The 21,667-nt window shown below is 39.5% G+C and overlaps 2 protein-coding genes across 3 annotated transcripts in view; one reads left to right on the forward strand and one right to left on the reverse strand.

Annotated features, from left to right (window-relative positions):
• Positions 1-21,667, forward strand: part of VKORC1 (vitamin K epoxide reductase complex subunit 1) — a 502,856-nt gene that overhangs the window by 254,186 nt on the left and 227,003 nt on the right. The window lies entirely within an intron of this gene.
• The window catches only part of LOC126944175 (integrin alpha-M), an 80,827-nt gene that overhangs the window by 26,509 nt on the left and 32,651 nt on the right, over positions 1-21,667 (reverse strand). The window contains exons 13-14 of one of the 2 annotated variants that reach the window (XM_050773444.1): positions 5,121-5,261; positions 4,821-5,033 (exon numbers count right to left, since the gene is read on the reverse strand). In XM_050773444.1, coding sequence (XP_050629401.1) covers positions 4,821-5,033; positions 5,121-5,261 — 354 coding nt within the window. The remainder of the gene's footprint in view (positions 1-4,820; positions 5,034-5,120; positions 5,262-21,667) is intronic. The other variant, XM_050773445.1, reaches the window with a different exon arrangement.

Consider the following 21,667-nt stretch of genomic DNA (forward strand, 5'->3'; position numbering starts at 1 on the left):
GGCTTAAGACCAGAAGACCAGGCTGGCCAACATAGTGAGACTTCATCTCTACAAAAAATTGAAAAATTAGCCAAGCGTGGGGTGCACACCTATATTCTCAACTACTTGGGTGGCTGAGAAGGGAGAATTGCTTGAGCCCGGGTGTCAAGGCTGCAGTGAGCTGTGATCTCGTCACTGCACTCCAGCCTGGGCAACAGAGGGAGACCCTGTCTCAAAAAAATAAAAAGAAAGCAACAGAGACAGAGAGAAAGAGAGAGAGACACAGAGAGAGAGAGAGAGAGAAAGAAAGAAAGAAAGAAAGAAAGAAAGAAAGAAAGAAAGAAAGAAAGAAAGAAAGAAAGAAAGAAAGAAAGAAAGAAAGAAAGAGAGGATTGTTCTTCCTTAAGAAAGAGAGAGAAAGAGAAAAAGAAAGAAAAGATTGTTCTTCCTTAAGAAAGAGACAGAAAGAGAGAAATAAAAGATTGTTCTTCCTTTAAGAAAGAAAGAAAAGAAGAAAGGAAAGGAGAAAAGAAAGAAAAGAAAAGAAAAGACTGTTCTTCCTTTGGCTAATTAAGTAATGCCCTCACAGCACTAGATTGCATGGTGCACTTACTGGATAAACTCAATAGTGCCTCTAGTTGGGTTGATTGAGGATGGCTGAAAAGTGCTCACAGAGCCCAATGCCTGCTATTGCACAACAGATGAACATTTTCCTTTCTACACTGAGAATTTTCTTCTGTTTTTAGTGTGGTTTATTTTTGGCTCAGAAATAGTTGCTATGATGAAAATATTCCTTTGTTAGAAAAGACAGTAGCTAACATCGTTTTGAAAGAACCATGAGCATGAGCTATTTTTAAAAGCCATAAGAAGTGGTTTGTTTATTTGTCAGGGTTAATTCTTGATTATGTTAACACTGTTTTATGATAAGGTGACTTTTTTAGATTCAAGTCAAAGAGGTTGTCTATTTTTATCATTACAGATCACAGTCACAACATAGTGAGTTCTGCATACTGACTCATGTACTGAAACCTTAAATAAGTTAGCAAGAAAAGCAATAGTTTTCTGAAGCCATGATATGGGTGATACACAGTTCATACTCGGATTATAATAAAGCTCTTCAAAATTGTGAATTATAGAACACTACTTTTTATAAAACCATATTTTTAGGGATATTTAGGAGTGATATAGAACTGGTAAATTAGTAAAATAAGTTTTACTGGATTTTTGTATATAATCATCTCTAGTACTCTGGAAATTGAGGATTCATTATGCTGTGATCAACTTCAAATACTTTTCAGTTCCAAATATATGAGTTAATAAAACTTGCTTTTACGAGTATGTGCCAAATTGGGCAACATCAATGGATTTTCTAAAACGAATGTAAGTGTCTTTCATGTAATGTTATTTGACTCTAAAAAAATGCAGGATTCTGTATATATAAATGACAAAGTTATAATACTTAAAATAGTATGGTACTAGCATAAAGATAGACATATAGACCAATGGAACAGAATAGAGAGCCCAGAAATAAACCCATCCATATGGGTCCAACTGATTCTCCAAAATAATACCAAGAATATACAATGGGTAAAAGATACTCTCTTAGACAAATGGTACTGGGAAACTGGATATACGAATGCAAGATAATGCAACTTGCCTCTTATATCATACACAAAAATCAATTAAAAATGAATTAAAGACTTCAATGAAAATGTAAAACATCTAGAATAAAACTCAGAGGAGAAGCTGTAAAGATGGTGGTTTGAGCAATGAGTTTCTGGCTATGATACCAAAAGTACAGGCAACAAAAATAACCAAATCTGACGGCATCAAACCAAGTGAGACTTCTACAGAGCAAAGGCAACAATAAGCAAGGTAAAATATAACCTACAGAATGGGAGAGAGTATTTGCAAACTATGTATCTGATAAGGGGTTAATCTCCAAAATACATAGTGAACTCATACAACTCAATAGCAAAATATCTAATAACTTTTTTTTTGAGACACGATCTCCCTCTGTCTCCCAGGCTGCAGTGCAGTGGCACAATCTCGGCTCACTGCAACCTCCGCCTCCCGGGTTCAAGTGATTCTGCTGCCTCAGCCTTCCGAGTAGCTGGGATTACAGGCCACCACAGCCCAGCTAATTTTTGTATTTTTAGTGGAGATGAGGTTTCACCATGTTGGCCAGGCTGGTCTCAAACTCCTGACCTCAGGTGATCCGCCCGCCTCGGCTTCCCAAAGTGCTGGGATTACAGGCATAAGCCACCGCGCTTGGCCTTAATAACTTAATTTAAAAATAGGCTTAAGGGCTTGAAGACACATTTTCTTCAGACACAAAAATGCCCAATAGATACGTGAAAAGATGCTCAACATCACTAATCATCAGGGAAATGCAAATCAAAGCCACAGTGAAATATCACTTGCACACCTGCTAGCCTCACTATTGTCAAAAAAACAAAAGACAAGTGTTAGTAAATACATGGAAAAATCGGAACCTTTGCACACTGTTGGTGAGAATGCAAAATGGTGCAGCCCTTAGGGAAAACAGTATGTAAGTTCCTCAAAAAATTAGAAATAGAACTACCATATGATTTAACAATCTTCCTTCTGGTTATTTATCCAAAGGAATTGGGATTATGATCTCAAAGAGATATGAACATGCCCATGTTCATTGCAGCACTATTCACAATAGCCAGGATGTGAAAACAACCTAAATGACTATCAACAGATGAGGGATTTTTTCTCCCCTCTCTACCAGGAAATGAGGGATTTTTTTAATGTGGTATATACACACAGTAGGATACTATTCAGCGTTAAAAAAGAAAGACATCAGCCTGGACAACATAGGAAGACCCCATCTCTACAAAAAAAATAAAAATAAATTAGACAGGCAGAGTGGCATGGGCCCACAGTCCCAGCTACTCAGGAGACTGAGGTGGGAGGGTCGCTTGAGCCCAGGAGGTTGAGGCTTCAGGGAGCCGTGTTTGCACTGCTGCACTCCAACCTGCATGACAGAACAAGACTTTGTCTCAAAAAAAAAAAAAAAAAAAAAAAAAAAAAAAAGAAGGAGGAGGAGAAGAAAAAGAAGAAAGATATTCTTTCATTTGTGACAACATGGATGAACCTGGAGGACATTATTCTAAGTGAAATAAGCCAGTCACAGAAGGGTAAATATGGCATGGTTTCACTTATAAGAGTTATCTAAAATAGGCAAACTGGCCGGGTGCAGTGGTTCATGCCTGTAATCCCAACACTTTGGGAGGCCAAGGCAGGTGGATCACTTGAGCCCAGGAGCTCAAGACCAGCCTGGACAACATGGCAAAACCCAGTCTCTACAAAATATACAAAAACTAGCCAGGCATGGTGGTGTATGCTTACAATCCCAGCTACTCGGAAGGCTGAGACAGAAGAATCGCTTGAACCCAAGAGGTAGAGGTTGCAGTGAGCCGAGTTGGTGCCACTGCACTCCAGCCTGGGCGACAGAGTGAAACTTCGTCTCAAAAAATAAAAAAATAAGATAACCAAACTCATTGAAGCAAAGAATATAATGGTGGCTGCCAGGGGCTGGAGAACAATGAGGAGTTGCTAATCAATGGGTATACATTTTCAGCATGCAAGATGAAGTTCAAGAGATCTGCTGTACAACATTGCACCAATAGATGACAGTATTACATTGTGCATTTTAAAATCTGTTAAGATTTTAAATAAAAAAAATTTTTAAACATAAAGAAAGAAAAACGTGAGGCTGGTAAAAACCCAGAGACCAGAGGCCAGAAGACTAGACGGTCTCAGGTGGCTGTGGTGGGAAAGAGGATGACACAGGGAAGATGGAACCAGACTGTAAGGGTCCCTCTAGACAGTGAGCTCCACCTGGCAGGAGACAGAAAGCCAACTTACAGAGGAAAACAGTTGTCAGGGCCAGAATATAGGGTGACAAGTCATCAGAATGGGCTCCATGCTTTGTAAGACTCAGTGCAAAAATTGTAGGACCCCTTGTTGAAAAATTATTAAGAATTGAAGATGGCAATAGCAGAGCATGAAGCCAAGCACAGGGTCCTTCTGAAAGAGCGGCACGTGTGACTGCACAACTCCACATCTGTGAAGTGTGCAATACTGTAAGGTGGCCAACCTCATAGGTTTCCCAGGATGTGGGATTTCAGTGCTAAATCTGGGACAGAGCTAGGCAAACTAGAGCTCTTGGTCACCTTACCAGGACCAAGATTCAGAAGAAAGGAATGCCTGCATCCCAATACTGCTAGCTTGCCATGTGCCATCGCTGGGCCTTGCTCTACTCATCTACAAAGTGGGAGTGATGAGGCTATTATGTACCTCCTATTGCTGTAGAAATAATCAATCCGGAACTAAGAGTCTTTGAGATTTTTGTGAAGTGTGTGTGTGTGTGTGTGTGTGTGCATGCACGTGCAAGTCTGACTCTGTCACTCCAGCTGCTGGAATACAGTGGTGTGACCAGGGCTCACTGCAGCCTCAACCTCCCAGGCTTAAGCAATCCTCCGGCCTCAGCCTCCAGAGTAGCTGAGACCATGGGTGTGTGCTACCACACCTGGCTAATTCTTTTTCTCTTTTTTTTGGAGAGATGGGTTCTCACTATATTGCCCTGACTGGTCTTGAACTCCTGGGCTTAAACAATCCTCCCAACTCAGCCTTCCAAAGTGCTGGGATTACAGGCATGAGCCACCAGGCCCAGTCACATGTTATTATTTTTGAAGGTTCTGAAAGGAGTACTGTGAGAACTTATCTAGCAGCTGTGGGCACACTGAATTAGAAGGAGAAAGATCAACAAAGAGGCTACTGTCATGACAAGGACAGTGATCAGGTCTCACCTGGCTATGAGAGGGGCTGATGCCAAATCCTGAGGTTCCATGAAACAGGTAAACAGCACCCTGGTTGTCCTCCTCTCCTGGGGCCCCAATGGCCACATCCGTCAGCTTGTCTCCATTCACATCCCCCAGCACTGTTAGGGCTGCCCCAAAGCGGCCCCAGGGTTGGCCCTGCTCCCCGTAGAGAACAGCATCACACTGCCACCGACCCCTCTGCTAAACACAAACAGTATCAGGCCCAAACTCAGGCGACCCCGCCACCCACACCGGGCCCCACCCAGCCCAGGTCCCATCACCACTCACCGCCCTGGGCAAGGGGCACACAGACACCCGGCCCCCTCGGGTCTGCTCATAGTAATAGGGGGCGCCGATGAGGACAAGGTCAGTGCTGCCGTTGCTGTCCACATCCACGGAGCAGAGGGAGGCCCCGAAGTAGGCGCCGATCTGAAAGAGACAGGGCCATAATCACACACCTCTTCCCACCTAAAGCAGATGTGGGGGTTTTCTCTCTGTGAAGAAAAGTTATGTCTGCTGGAGAATCCCTCTGGAGAAGATGTGATCTTCTATATGGTTCATGATAAATTATCATTTGAATGTGCTACCAGCTAAAGGAACCTATATAATAAGCCTGGCAGAGTGGTTTCTGCCTGTAATCCCAGCTACTCAGGAGGCTGAAGTGGGAGGATCCCTTGAGCCAAGGAGTTTAAGGCTGTAGTGAGCTTTGTCACCATTGCACTCCAGCCTGGGCAACAGAGCAAGACCCCAACCTCTAAGTGTGTGTGTATATATATGTATACACATATATATATATGTTTTTAATAATTTAAAAGATAAAAACATATATATATATATGTTTTTAATAATTTAAAAGATAAAGAATAAAGAAGCCTATAGTAGAGTCAATGAGCAGTGCGTGAGGATTTACCCCAGATGGTATTCCTGGGAGATTATTAAGGCAGCAAAGAAGGATTTGGGTTGGAAAATACAGATAGAAAATTCTAGAAGAGCAGACAGAATACCACCCTTTCAATATATTAGGAATCTTAGGGGGGGTAAAAAGTCAAAGTTGGCACTCTAATAAGGCTAATAACTGGCTTAGATTAAAAATAACTATTGCTACCCAGGAATATTTGTTGTGATATTAAGAAATGCTGTTTACCTACAAGTAAAAAGATGTTTCGAATATCTTCAAGGTCGATATGTAGAATTCATCCATAAAATTCACCTATTTAATCACCCATTCATTCATTCATTCATTCATTCACCAAACGTGTTATTGCTAAGCACACAGCTGGGTAATAGAGAAACAGCGCCTTCCAGGGCCTGAGCTCAGTGCAGCCAGGTGGAGGGGAGGAGAGTAATCGATGGATTAACAGGGAGATGTGTACAGCAATTTCAAACTGGGACAAGTTCTAGGAAGGGAATGTGCAGGGGACATCATGCCACGGCTCTGCAAAGTGATTTCTGCCTCATACACCATTGAGGGATGATTCATTGATAATTCAATACAGGCATTTAAGCTTTATCCTAAAGTCAACAGAATTTTTATTGTTTTTTAGGTCAGATTTATTGGGGAAGAGTTTACATACAATAAAATTCAGGCTTTTAGTACATAGTTTTATGAGTTTTGACAAACATACAAAGTCATATAACTGGCTGGATGCCTCCCAGCACTTTGAGAGGCCAGTGGGTGGATCACCTGAGGTCAGGAGTTTGAGACCAGCCTGGAAATCATGGTGAAACCCCATCTCTACTAAAAATACAAAAATTAGCTGGGCATGGTGACTGTAATCCAGCTACTTGGGAGGCTGAGGCAGGAGAATTGCTTGAACCCAGGAGGTGAAGGTTGCACTCCAGCCTGGGCAACAGAGCAAGACTCTGTCTCAAAAACAATAAAGTCATATAACCAACACCACAGTCAAAACAGAAAATAGCTTCTTCATCCCCAAAATATTCCCTTCTGCCCCATCATAGTCAATCTCTCCCCTCCAACTACCAACATCTGGCAACCACTCAACTGTTTTCTGCTCTTATTGGCTTTTCTGGAATGTCATATAAATAGAATTATATTGTATGTGGCCTTTTTAATTTGGCTTCTTTCACCTACAATAATGCATTTAAGATTCATCTGTGTTGTCGCATGTATTAGTAATTTGCTCTCTTTTATTGCTGATTAGTATTCCCATTGTATAGGCGTGCCACAGTTGGTTTATCCATTTCTTAGTTGAAGGACATGTTGGTTTTTTCTAAGGGATGATTATTAATAGAGCGACCAGAAACGTTTGCATACAGGTTTTCATGTGGACATCTGTTTTCATTTCTCTTAAGTAAAGGTTTAGGAGGCTGGGCGCAGTGGCTCACACCGGTAATCCCAGCATTTTGGGAGGCTGATCACGAGGTCAGGAGATCAAGACCATCCAGGCTAATACAGTGAAACTCTGTCTCTACCAAATATAGAAAAATTAGCCAGGCATGGTGGCAGGCGCCTGTAGTCCCAGCTACTTGGAAGGCTGAGGCAGGAGAATGGAGTGAACCCAGGAGGCGGAGCTTGCAGTGAGCCAAGATCATGCCACTGCACTCTAGCCTGGGCAACAGAGTGAGACTCTGTCTCAAAAAAAAAAAAAAAAAAAATCCTTAGGAGGGAAGTTGCTGGTATGATAACCATATGTTAAACTTTTAAAGAAATTCCTTATTTTGAATTAATTTTTATATGGCGTGAGGTATCAATAGAAGTTTATTTTTATTTTTTTACTATGAATGTCCAATTGTTCGAGAACCGTTTGGTGAAAAACTCTTAAACCATCTTTGCACCTTTATTGCAAATTAATTGATAAAGTGTGACATTAATGTAAAATGTGTGGGGAGGAGAAGTTAAAGGGTCGAGTTTTTGTATGTGGTCAAAGTTGTTATTAGCTTGGCATAGACTGTTATAACTAAAAGATGTTTTATGTAAGCCTCATGGTATCCACAAAGAAAAAAAAAAAAACTGTGGTAGATACACCAAACATAGAAAAAGGAATCAAAACATATTAACAACAAAAAAAATCAAATCACAAAGGAAGACAGCAAGAGAGGAAGGAAGAATGGAACAAAGGAACTACAAAGCAGTCAGAAAACAATAAACAAAATAGCAATAATAGTCCCTTACCTGCCAATCATTAATTTATATGTAAATGGATTAGATTCTCCAGTCAAAAGACATAGAGTGGCTGAATGGATTTTGTAAAATCCAACTATATGCTGCCTATAAGAAACTCAATTTAGATTTAAGATCACACATAGGCTGAAAGTGGAAGGATGGCAAAAGATATTCCATGCAAATGATAACCAAGGGAGATCAGGGAGAACTATGCTTATATCAGAAAAAATAGATCTTTCCTTAAAACTGCCACAAGAGACAAAGAAAGTCATCATATAATGATAAATAAGTCAATTAATCAAAAGAATATAACAATTGTGAAGATATATGTACTCAACATCACGGCACCTAAATACATAAAGCTAATATTACTAGAACTGAAGGGAGAAGTAGGCAGCAATACAATAATAGTATTATCATTATTATATTCTAATAATAGTAGGGAACTTCAATATCCCACTTGCAACAATAGTTCAGAGAGACAGAAAATCAATAAGGAAACAACAGACTTGGACAATACTATAGACCAGATAGATCTAACAGACATTTACAGAACATTCCATTCAGTAGCAGCAGAATACACAGTCTTTTCAAGCACATGTGGAACATTTTCTTTTTTTTTTTTTTTTTGAGATGGAGTCTCGCTCTGTCGCCCAGGCTGGAGTGCAGTGGCCGGATCTCGGCTCACTGCAAGCTCCGCCTCCCGGGTTCACGCCATTCTCCTGCCTCAGCCTCCCGAGTAGCTGGGACTACAGGCGCCCGCCACCTCGCCCGGCTAGTTTTTTGTATTTTTTTAGTAGAGATGGGGTTTCACCATGTTAGCCAGGATGGTCTCGATCTCCTGACCTCGTGATCCACCCATCTCGGCCTCCCAAAGTGCTGGGATTACAGGCTTGAGCCACCGCACCCGGCCTGGAACATTTTCTAAGTAGATCATATGTTAGGCCACAAAACAAGTCTTAAGAAATTCAAGATTTAAATCATATCAAGTATTGGCCAGGCACAGTGGCTCACGCCTATAATCCTAGCACTCTGGGAGGCCAAGGTGGACAGATCACCTGAGGTCAGGTGGTCAAGACCAGCCTGACCAATATGGTGAAACCCCGTCTCTACTAAAAATACAAAAATTAGCCACGCTTGGTGGCGGCCACCTGTAATTCCAGCTATTCAGGAGGCTGAGGCAGGAGAATTGCTTGAACCTGGGAGGTGGAGGTTGCAGTGAGCCAAGATTTTGCCACTGCACCTGGGTGACAGAGCAAGACTCTATCAAAAATAAATTTTAAAAAAATAAATAGATAAACAAATCATATCAAGTATTTTTTCTGACCCAATGGTTATGACACTAGAAATCAACAAGAGGAAAATTTTAAAAGTCAAAAATAGGTGAAAATTAAACAACAAATTGCTGAACAACCAGTGGGTCAAAGAAGAAATCAAAAGAGAAATCAAGAAATATCTTAAGAAAAATGATGATGAAAACATAACATACCAAAACTTATTGGATGCAGAAGAAGCAGATTTAAGAGGGAAGTTCATAGAGTTAAACACCTACATTAAAAATCACCTAAATATTGATTGATCATTTCTGGTGGTATGGAAATTTTTTGTTTTATTCTTATAACATGTTTGTGTTTTCTGATTTCTACATGATGTTGCATTCCATTTATAATAAAAATAAAAAACACAATTTCACTTTAATTTTGATGGAAGGAAGGAAGGAAGGAAGGAAGGAAGGAAGGAAGGAAGGAAGGAAAGAAGGAAGGAAACAACTTAACTTTACACATCAAGGAAATAGAAAAAGAAAAAAAACTAAACTCAAAGTCAGCATAAGAAATAAATGATACAGATCAAACCAGAAATAAATCAAATAGCGGCTAGAAAAATAATAGAAAATGTCAATAAAACTGAGAGTTACTTTTTTATTTATTTTTTATAAAGGTGGAGTCTCACTATGTTGCCCCGGCTGGTCTCAAACTCCTGGGTTCAAGCGATTCCCTCACCTCAGCCTCCAAAGTGCTGGGATTACAGCTGTCAGCCACCACACCTAGCCAGAGTTGCTTTTTTAAAAAGATAAATGAAATTGACAAACCTTTAGCTAAACTAAAGAAAAAAAAAAAAAAAAACTCAAGTAAGTAAAATCAGAAATGAAAGAGGAGGTGTTACAAAGGATCATGAGAGATAACTATGAACAATTTAATACCAAAAAATTAGATAAACTGGAATAAATGGATAAAATTCTAGAAAAATACAACCTACCAGGACTGAGTCAAGAAGAAATTTAAAAATCTGAAAAGACCAGTAATAAGTGAAGACATTGAACCAGTAATCAAAAACCTCCCAACAAAGAAAAGCCCAGGACCTGATGCTTCATAGGTGAATGCAAACATTTAAAGAATTAATGTTGCCAGGCGCAGTGGCTCATGCCTGTAATCCCAGCACTTTGGGAGGCCAGGGTGGGTGGATAACTTAAGGTCAGGAGTTCAAGATCAGCCTGGCCAACATGGTGAAACCTTGTCTCTACTAAAAATACAAAAATTAATCGGGCATGGTGGTGAGCACCTGTAATACCAGTTACTTGGGAGGCTGAGGCAGGAGAATCACTTGAACCCAGGAGGCAGAGGTTGCAGTAAGCCAAGATTGTGCCATTGCACTCCAGCCTGGGCTACAAGAGCAAAACTCCATCTCAAAAAAAAAAAAAAAAAAAAAGAATTAATGTCAATCCTTTTCAAACTCACGTAAAAAAAATTGAAGAGCAAGGAACACTTCCAAATTTATTTTATGAGTCCAGCATTACCCTGATACCAAAGCCAGACAAAAATTCTACAAGACGTAATTACAGGTCAATATCCCTGATGAACATAAACGGACAAATCTTCAACAAAATACTAGCAAACTGAATTTGATAGCACATTAAAAAGATAATAACTGGCCAGGCGCGGTAGCTCACGCCTGTAATCCCAGCACTTTGGGAGGGTGAGATGAGCGGATCACGAGGTCAGGAGATCAAGACCATCCTGGCTAACACAGTGAAACCCCGTCTCTACTAAAAATACCAAAAAAAAAAAAAAAAAAAATTAGCCGGGCATGGTGGTGGGCACCTGTAGTCCCAGTTACTCAAGAGGCTGAGGCAGGAGAATTGCGTGAACCCAGGAGGTGGAGCTTGCAGTGAGCCGAGATCACACCACTGCACTCCAGCCTGGGCGACAGAGCGAGACTCTGTTAAAAAAAGATAATAACCATGATCAAGTGTGATTGATCCCTGGGATGCAAGATGCAAGGATGATTCCACATATGCAAATCAATTAATGTGACATGTCACATTAACAGAATGAAGGACTAAAACCACATGATCATCTCAATATACACACACCAAAAAAAAAAAAAAAAGCATTTGACAAAATTCAACATTCTTTTATGATACAAACTCTCAATAAGTTCGCTACAGAAGGAATGTACCTCAATATGATAAAGGCCATATATGACAAGCCCACAACAAACATCATACTCAATGGTGAAAAATTGAAAGTTTTACCACTAATATGAGGAAAAAGGCAAGGATGCCTACTCTCACTACTTCTACGTAACACAGTACTGGAAGTCCTGGTCACAGCAATTAGGCAAGAAAAATAAATGAAAGAGACCCAAATCAAATATAAAAAAGGAAATTTATCTCTGTTTACACTTAAAATGATATACATATAAATATATATGTGTGTGTGTGTATATATATATATATAAAAAACCCTAAAGACTCCACCAAAAAAGAACTACTAGAACTAATGAATAAATTCAGTAAAGTTACAGGTTACAAAATCAATGTCAAAAATCAATAGTGCTTCTATACACTAACAATGAACTGTCTGAAAAAGAAATCAAGAAACAATCTCATTTACAATAGCATCAAAAAAAATACCTAAGAGTAAATTTAACCAGAGAGGTGAAAAACATGTACACTGAAACTATAAAACATTGATGAAGGAAGTTAAACAAGACAAAAATAAATGGAAAGATATCTTATGTTCATGGATTGGAGTATTAATGCAATATTCTGATTCAGTACAATCCGTATCAAAATCCCAATGGCATTTTTTTACAAAAATAGAAAAAAAATTAAAATTTATATAGAACCACAAAAGACCCCAAATACCCAAAGCAATCCTCAGGAAAAAAATACTGGAGGCATCACAATTCCTGATCTCAAAACATACTGTGTCAAGAAAGCTCTAGTAATCATAACAGCAAGGTGGTGGCATAAAAACAGACACATCAACCAACGGAACAGAACAGGGAGGCTAGAAATAAAACTATACATTTATGGTCAATTGATCCTCAATAATGATGCCAAGAATATGCAAAGGAGAAAGGACAGTCTCTTCAACAAATGGTGTGGGGAGAACTGGATATTCATATTCAAAAGGATTAAACTAGATCTTTATCCCAAACCATATACAAAATCAACTCAAATGGATTAAAGACTTAAACACAAGACCTGAAACTATAAAACTACTAGAAGAAAACAAAGGGAAAAGCTTCTTGACCATCAAGCTTTTGAGCAATGATATTTTGGATATGACCCCAAAAGCACAGGCAACAAAAGCAAACCAGACAAATGGGGTAGCATCAAACTAAAAAGTGTCAGCTTAACAAAAAAAGAAAATTTCAGGCCAATATTCTTGATGAACACTAATGCAAAAATCCTCAACACAATACCTGCAAACCAAATCCAGCAGCACATCAAAAATCTAATCCACTGTGATCAGGTAGGCTTCATCCCCGGGGTGCAAAGTTGGTTCAACATATGCAAATCAATAAATATGATTCATCACATAAACAGAACTAAAGACAAAAACCACATGATTATCTCAATAGATGAAGAAAAGGCTTTAATAAAATTCAACACCCCTTTATGTTAAAAATTCTCAATAAACCAGGTGTTGAAGGAACATACCTCAAAATAATAAGAGCCATCTACAACAAACCCACAGCCAATATCATACTGGATGGACAAAAGCATTCCCCTTGAAAGCCATCACAAAACAAAGATGCCTTTGCTCACTAGTCCTATTCAACATAGTATTGGAAGTTCTAGCCAGAGCAATCAGGCAAGAGAAAGAAAAAAGGGCATACAAATAGGAAGAAAGGGAGTCAAACTATCCCTGTTTGCAGACAACATGATTCCATATTTAGAAAACCCCATAGTCTTGGCCCAGGAGCTCCATCAGCTGACAAATAGCTTCAACAAAGTTTCAGGATACAAAATCGATGTACAACAATCACTAGCACTCCTATACACGAACAAGAGCTGAGAGCCAAATCAGGAAGGCAATCCTATTCACGGTTGCCCAAAAAAGAATAAAATAACTAGGAATACAGCTAACCAGGGAGGTGAAAGATCTGTACAGTGAGAGTTACAAAACACTGTTCAAAGAAATCAGAGATGACACCAAAAAAATGGTAAAACATCTCATGCTCATGGATAGGAAGAATCAATATCATTAAAATGGACACACTTCCCAAAGCAATTTATAGATTCAGTGCTATTACTATTAAGCTACCAATGACATTCTTCACAGAACCAGGAAAAACTATTTTAAAATTCATATGGAATCAAAAAAGAACCTGAATAACCAAGGCAATCCTAAGTAAAAAGAACACAGAAGGAGGCATAACATTACCTGACTTCAAACTATACTACAGGGCTACAGTAACCAAAACAGCATGGTACTGGTACAAAAACAGGCCCATAGACCAATGGAACAGAATAGAGAGCCCAGAAATAAGGCCATACACCTATGACCATCTGATCTTTGACAAAAATAAGCAATGGGGAAAACACTTCCTATTCAACAAATGGTGCTAGGATAACTGGCTAGCCATATGCAGAAGACTGAAGCTGGACCCCTTCCTTACACCATATACAAAAATAAACTCAAGATAGACTAAAGACTTAAATGTAAAACCCAAAACTATAAGAACCCTGGAAGACAACCTAGGCAATACCATCCTAGACACAGGAATAGGAAAAGATTTCCTGACAAAGACACCAAAAGCAATCTCAACAAAAGCAAAAATTGACAAATGGGATCTAATTAAATATAAGAGCTTCTGCACAGCAAAAGAAACTATCAACAAAGTAAACAGACAACCTACAGAATTAGAGAAAATATTCACAAACTATGCATCCAACAAAGGTCTAAAATCCAGCATCTAGAGGGAACTTAAACAAATTTACAAGAGAAAAACAACTCCATTAAAACGTGGGAAAAGGAAACGAACAGACACTTTTCTTTTTTTTTTTTTTTTTTTTTTTTTTTTTGAGACGGAGTCTCGCTCTGTCGCCCAGGCTGGAGTGCAGTGGCACGATCTGGGCTCACTGCAACCTCTGTTCCCCGGGTTCACGCCATTCTCCTGCCTCAGCCTCCCGAGTAGCTGGGACTACAGGCGCCCACTGCCCCGCCCGGCTAGTTTTTTGTATTTTTTTAAGTAGAGACGGGGTTTCACCATGTTAGCCAGGATGGTCTCGATCTCCTGACCCGCCTGTCTCGGCCTCCCAAAGTGCTGGGATTACAGGCTTGAGCCACCGCACCCGGCAACACTTTTCAAAATACATGCAGCCAACAAGCATATATAAAAAAAGCTCAATATCATTATCATTAGAGAAATGTAAATCAAAACCACAAGGAGATACCATCTCACACCAGTTAGAATGGCTATTAGTAAAAGTAAAAAAATAGATGCTGGTGAGGTTGTGGAGAAAAGGGAACACTTATACTGTTAGTGGGAGTGGTAAATTAGCTCAACCATTTGGGGAAAGCAGTATGGCAACTCCTCAAAGAGCTAAAAGCAGAACTACCATTCTACCCAGCAATCCCATTACTAGGGATATACCCACAGGAATATAAATGATCCTACTATTAAACACACATGCACATGAATATTTATTGCAGTTCTAGTCACAACAGCAAAACATGGAATCAACCTAAATGCCCACCAATGACAAATAGGATTTTAAAAAATGTGGTACATATACACCATGGAATACTATGCAGCCATAAAGAAATAGCAAGATCATGTCTTTTGTGGGAACATGGATGAAGCTGGAGGCCATTATCCTTAGCAAATTAATACAGGAACAGAAAAACAAATACTGCATGTTCTCACTTATTAGTGGGAGCTAAACAATAAGAACTTATGAACACAAAGAAGGAAACAACAGACACTGGGGTCTACTTGAGGGTGGAAGTTGGGAGGAGGCAGGAGCAGAAAAAATAACCATTGGGTACTAGGCTTAATACCTGAGTGATGAAATACTCTGTACAACAAACTCCCATGACATGCGTTTACCTATATAACAAACTTTCACGTGTACCCTCAAACCTAAAGTAAAAGTTAAAAAATAATAAAATATTGATCTAATTTTTAAAAATTAAATAAATAAAAAGTGACAGCTACTTAATGGTTTGTATCAAGATTCTTTTCAAAATTCTTTTGGATACTCAATTTTTTTATTTTTATATGCATTTTAGAATTGGCTAAATTCTGCAAATTATACTTTCAGGATTTTTACTTTTTCATGTATACATAATAATTGCACATATTTATAGGGAACATGTGATATTTTGATACAAGCATACAGTGTGTGATGATCAAATCAGGGTAACTGGTATATCCATCACCTCAAGCATTTATCATTTCTTTTGCTGGGAACATTCCAATTCCACTCTTGTAGTTATTTTGAAATATACAATAAATTATTGTTAACTATAGTCACCCTACTGTGCTACCAAACACTAGGTCTTATTTTTCCTAACTGTATTTTTGTACCCATTAACCATCCCCTCTTTAACCCATCCTCCTCACTACCCTTCCCAGTCTTTAGTAACCATCATTCTACTCTCTACCTTCATGAGATCCATTTTTTTTTAGTTCCTACACATGAATGAGAACATGCAATATTTGTTTTTCTGTGCCCGGGTTGTTTTACTTAACATAATGTCCTCCAGTTCCAATCCTGTTATGGCAGATCACAAGACATCATTCGTCTTATGGCTGAATAATATTCTTTTGTGTACTAGAAAAATGCAAATGAAAACCACAATGAAATATCATCTCATTCCAGTTAAAAGGGCTTTTATCGAAAAGACAAATAATGATGGATGCTGGCAAAGATGCAGAGAAAGAGGAACCCTCATGCACTGTTGGTGGGAAAGTAAATTAGTAAAGCCACTACAGAGAACAGTATGGAGGCTCCTCAAGAAAACTAAAAATGGAACTACCATATGATCCAGCAATCCTAGTGCTGGGTATATTGCCAAAGGAAAGGAAATCAGTATACTGAAGAGATAAACTGCACTCCCATGTGCACAATGGAATATTATCCAGGATTTTTACTGCATTGAATCTGTAGATCAACTCAGGAAGAACTGACACCTTAACAATATTGGAACTCCAATATTCGAATCCATGACCACAGTGTATCCCTCCATTTATTTAGATCTTTTATTTCTCTCATTAGTGTTTTGTAGTTTTCAGCATAAAGTTATCATACATGTTTCATTTGATTTATACCTAAATATTTCATGGTATTTTATGCTATTGTAAATGGTACTTTTTAATTTAAATTTCCAGTTGTTCAATTATATTATAGAAATACAACTGGTTTTTATATGTTGCTCTTATATCCTGAGAACTTACTGAAAAAACCTATTATCATAGCTTTTTTATAGATTCTTTGGCATTTTCCATGCAATTGTAACATCTTTAAATAGAGATGGTTTTATTTCTTCCTTTCCTCTCTGTATTTTTTTTCTTGCTTTATTGCATTGGCTAGGTCTTCCAGTACAATGTTGAATAGGAATTATAAAAGTAGATATTCTTGCCTTGTTTCCAATTTTAGGTGAAAAGCATTCTCTTTCACTTTAAGTGTACTGCTTGCTAGAGAATTTTTGTAAATGCTCTTTTTTCAGGTTGAGGCAGTTCCCTTCAGTTCCTAGCTCACTGAGAGTATTTTTAATCATGAAAGGATGTTGTATGTTGTCAAATTCTAGTTCTATATCTGTTCAGGTGGTTACATGTTTTTTCTTCTTTAATCTGCTGTTATGGTGAATCACATTGTTTTCTTCAAAGTAGTTTTTATAATTTAGATTAAATGTACAGACCATAAACTTTACCATTTTAAAGTATAAGGTTCACTGGGTTTTAATACATTCACAATGTTGTGTAATCATCACCACTACCTCCAGAACATTTCCATCTTACCAGAAAGAAATTTTGTATCTGTTTGCAGTACTTCCAATCCCCAATCCAACCTCCAGCCCCTGGAAACCACTAATTTATTTTCTGGCTCTATGGCTTTGTAAGTTTTGAATTGTAAAGTGTGAACCCTCCAACTTTGTTCCCCTTTTCTAAGATTGTTTTCAATACAAGATCAATATGTAAGAATCAGTTGTATCTCTTCTTCTTTTTTTTTTTAGACGGAGTTTCGCACTTGTTGCCCAGGCTGGAGTGCAATGGCATGATCTCGGCTCACCATAACCTCTGCCTCCCGGGTTCAAGCAATTCTCCTGCCTCAGCCTCCCAAGTAACTGGGATTACAGGCACGTGTCACCACACCCGGCTAATTTTGTATTTTTAGTAGCAACAGGGCTTCTCCATGTTGATCAGGCTGGTCTCAAAATCCCGACCTCAGGTGATCCAGCTGCTTCAGCCTCCCAAAGTGCTGGGATTACAGGTGTGAGTCACTGGGCCCAGCCAGTTGTATTTCTATATCATTGAACAATTGAAAATTTAAATTTAAAAACCAGTACAATTTACAATAGTGGCAAAGGCCATGAAATATTTAGGTATAAGTCTAACATATGGGTCCCTTCTGTTTCCATATGAACTTCAGGATCAGCTTGTCCATTTCTGCAATATTGATATGTGGGATGTTGAACAAGCCCTGCATGTCTGGGATAAACCACACCTACTCTTCTTCCTGTTTTCTCCCACCACTCCTCCCACCTCCATACACCCATATTCTGACCCATATTCCGTTCCATTCTATCTCCCTCCTCTGGCCCTTTGCTTCCCCACACCCCTTTCACTTTTCTTGTGCTTCTGCCTCAGGCCTTGGCTTAGCTGCCACTTCCTCCAGGAAGACTTCCCTATCGCCTTTCTGTGGGTGCCCCTCCCACTTGTTCTCATAACTCCCAGACTGACCCAGTTTAAGCATCTATTACTCTTAACGGTAATGTGCGTGTACTTGTGTGGGGTGGGGGATTTGACCAGCCAGCCTTCCTCATGTGGTTCTGACCACACACCCAAAACAGAGAAGTGGCGTCCAATCCACACTTGACTTCCCGTAATTCCTCTACACTTTCTTCCCCACCCCATCCCTTATACATATCAGGCATTGACACCATCAATGGCCAATATGTGTTTAGAGAGACCACGTGAAGAATTTGACTATTGGCAAAGAATTATGACAAGCTGTTCAGGTATCAGGACAAACTGGTTTCATCTTCATATAATGCGTTAATTACAGGTCAAAGAGAACCATTGACAAAAATTTTAAAAACACACAGAACTACAGGCAGACACAAAAAATGAAGTACCTGGGAACACAGCTAACCAAGGAGGTGAAAGTTCTCTACAAAGAAAAACACAAAACACCATTGAAAGAAATCAGAGATGACACAAATAAATGGAAAAGTATTCCATGCTCATGGATTGGAAGAATCAATATTGTTAAAATGACCACACTGCTCAAAGCAATTTACAGATTCGATGCTATTTGTATCAAACTACCAATGCCATTGTTCACAGAATTAGAAAAAACTATTCTAAAATTAATATGGAACCAAAAAAAGAGCCTGAATAGCCAAAGCAATCCTAAGCAAAAATAACGAAGCTGGAGGCATCACACCACCCAAATATGAGGCTATAGTAACCAAAACTATAGGTATTTGTATCTATAGTATGAGGCTATAGGTACAAAGACAGACACATAGACCAATGGAATAGAACAGAGAGCCCAGAAATAAAGCCACCCACCTACAACCACCTGATCTTCAATAAAGACTATGAAGCAAGCAATGAGGAAAGAACTCCCTATTCAATAAATACTGTGGAGATAACTGGTTATCCATATGCAGAAGAATGAAACTGAATCCCTTCCTTACACCTTACACAAAAATCAACTCAAGGTGTACTAAACATTTAAATGTGATTAAAGACTTAAATCACATGGATTAAAGATTTAAATGTGAGCCCTCAAACTATTAAAATCGTAGAAGAAAACCTAGGAAATACTTTCTCAACACCGGTCTTGGCAAAAAACTTTTGGCTAAGTCCTCAAAAGCAACTGCAACAAAAACAAAAGCAACAAGTGGGAACTAATTAAACTAAAGAGTTTCTGTAGAGCAAAAGAAACTATCAACAGAGTAAACAGAAAACTTACAGAATGGGAGAAAATATTTGCAAACCACATCTGATAAAGGTCTGAAATCCAGAATCTATAACGAACGTCAACAAATCAACAAGCAAAAAACAAATAACCCCATTAAAAAAGTAGGTAAAGGACATAAACAGACACTTCTCAAAAGAAGACATATAAGTAGCCAAAAAAATTTGAAACAAAAGTTCATTATCACTAATCACCAGAGAAATACAAATCATAAACCACAATGAGATACCATCTCACACCAGTCAGAATGCTATTATTAAAAAGACAGTAACAGATGCTGGTGAGGCTATGCAGAAAAAGGAACGCTTATACACTGTTGGCTGGTGGGAATGTAAATTAGTCCAGCCACTGTGGAAAGCAGTTTGAAGATTTCTCAATGAATATAAAACAGGGCTACTATTCAACCCAGCAATCTCATTACTGGCCATATATCCAAAAGAATATAAGCTGTTCTACCAAAAAGATACATGCTCATATATTCATCACAGCACTATTCACAATAGAAAGACATGGAATCAACCTAGGTGTCCATCAATGGTGGATTGGATAAGAAAATGTGGTACATATACACCATGGAATACTACGCCACCATAAAAAAGAATGAATCACATCCTTTGAGACAACATGGATGCAGCTGGAGGCTATAATCCTAAGTGAATTGACACAGGAACAGAAAATCAAATACTGCATGTTCTCACTTATAAGTGGGAGCTAAACATTGGTTATACATAGACATAAAGATAGGAACGATAGATACTGCAGACTACCAGATGGGGGAGCAGGAGGTGGGTTGAAAAACCACCTATTGGTCCAGGCTCAGTGGCTCACGCCTGTAATCTCAGCATTTTGGGAGGCCAAGGCAGGAGGATTGCTTGAGCTCAGGAGTTCAAAACCAGCCTGGGCAACATTGCTTGAGCTCAGGAGTTCAAAACCAGCCTGGGCAACATAGTGAGACCCTGTCTCTAAAAAAAAAAAACAAAAACAAAAAGAAAGAAAGAAAAGAGAAAGAAAAAAGAAAAACCACCACAGGTACTATGCTCACTACCTGGGTGATGGGATCTGCAGCCCAAACCTCAGCAACATGCAATGCTGCATGTAACAAGCCTGTACGTATACCCCTGAATCTAAACGTTGAAATTATTTTTTTTTTAATTGAGACAAAGTCTTGCCCTGTCGCCCAGGCTGGAGTGCAGTGGCATGATCCCAGTTCACTGCAACCTCTGCCTCCTGGGTTCAAGCGATTCTCCTGCCTCAGCCTCCCGAATAGTTGGGATTACAGGCGCACACCACTACGCTTGGCTAATTTTTTTTATTTTTTATTTTTAGTAGAGACGGAGTTTCACCATATTGGCCAGGCTGGTCTCAAACTCCTGACCTCAGGTGATCCACCTGCCTCAGCCTTCCAAAGTGCTGGTAAGGGAGTAGACCACCCCTCATGTTGTCTTATGCCCAATTTCTGCCTCCAAAGAAAGAAGTAAAAACGAAAAGGCAGAAATGAAATCCACAGGCAGACAGCCCGGGACCACGCCCTGGGTCTGGTTAAAGATTGACCCCTGACCTAACTGGTTATGTTACCTATAGACTCCAGATATGGTATGGAAAAGCATTGTGAAAATCCCTGTCCTGTTCTGTTCTATTCTCATTACCGGTGCATGCAACCCCCAGTCACGTACCCCCTGCTTGCTCAATTGATCATGACATCCTCAAGTGGACCCCCTTAGAGTTGTGAGCCCTTAAAAGGGACAGGAATTGCTCACTCTGGGAGCTCGGTTTTTGGAGACCTGAGTGTTGCTGAAGCTCCCGGCCGAATAAAGCCCTTCCTTCTTTGACTCAGTGTCTGAGGGGTTTTGTCTACGGCTTGTCCTGCTACATTTCTTGGTTCCCTGACCATGAAGTGAGGTGATTAATGGACAGTCAAGGCAGCCCCTTAGGCCTGCCCTGTGGAGCATCCCTGCAGGGACTCTGGCCAGCTTGAGCAATGCAGATGCTGACAGCACTCCTGGGTAGGCAATTGCCCTGGTGGAATGCCTTGCCAGAGCAGTGTGTGGCAGGCCCCCACAGAGGATCAATGCAGTGGCTGAACACCAGGAAGGAACTGGCACTTGGAGTCCAGACATCTGAAACTTGGTAAGACTGGTCTTTGGAACTTGCCCACTCCGTTTGAGTGGAAGTGTGGCCTGATCACCCATGATGTGCCTGTACTGGCATTTTGGTTTTTGTTTTTGACTTGACTTGGATTGCTTGATACTTTGGTTTTGGTTTTGA

The sequence above is a fragment of the Macaca thibetana genome, chromosome 20 (genome assembly GCF_024542745.1).
Source record: "Macaca thibetana thibetana isolate TM-01 chromosome 20, ASM2454274v1, whole genome shotgun sequence".
Classification (NCBI taxonomy): Eukaryota; Metazoa; Chordata; class Mammalia; order Primates; family Cercopithecidae; genus Macaca; species Macaca thibetana.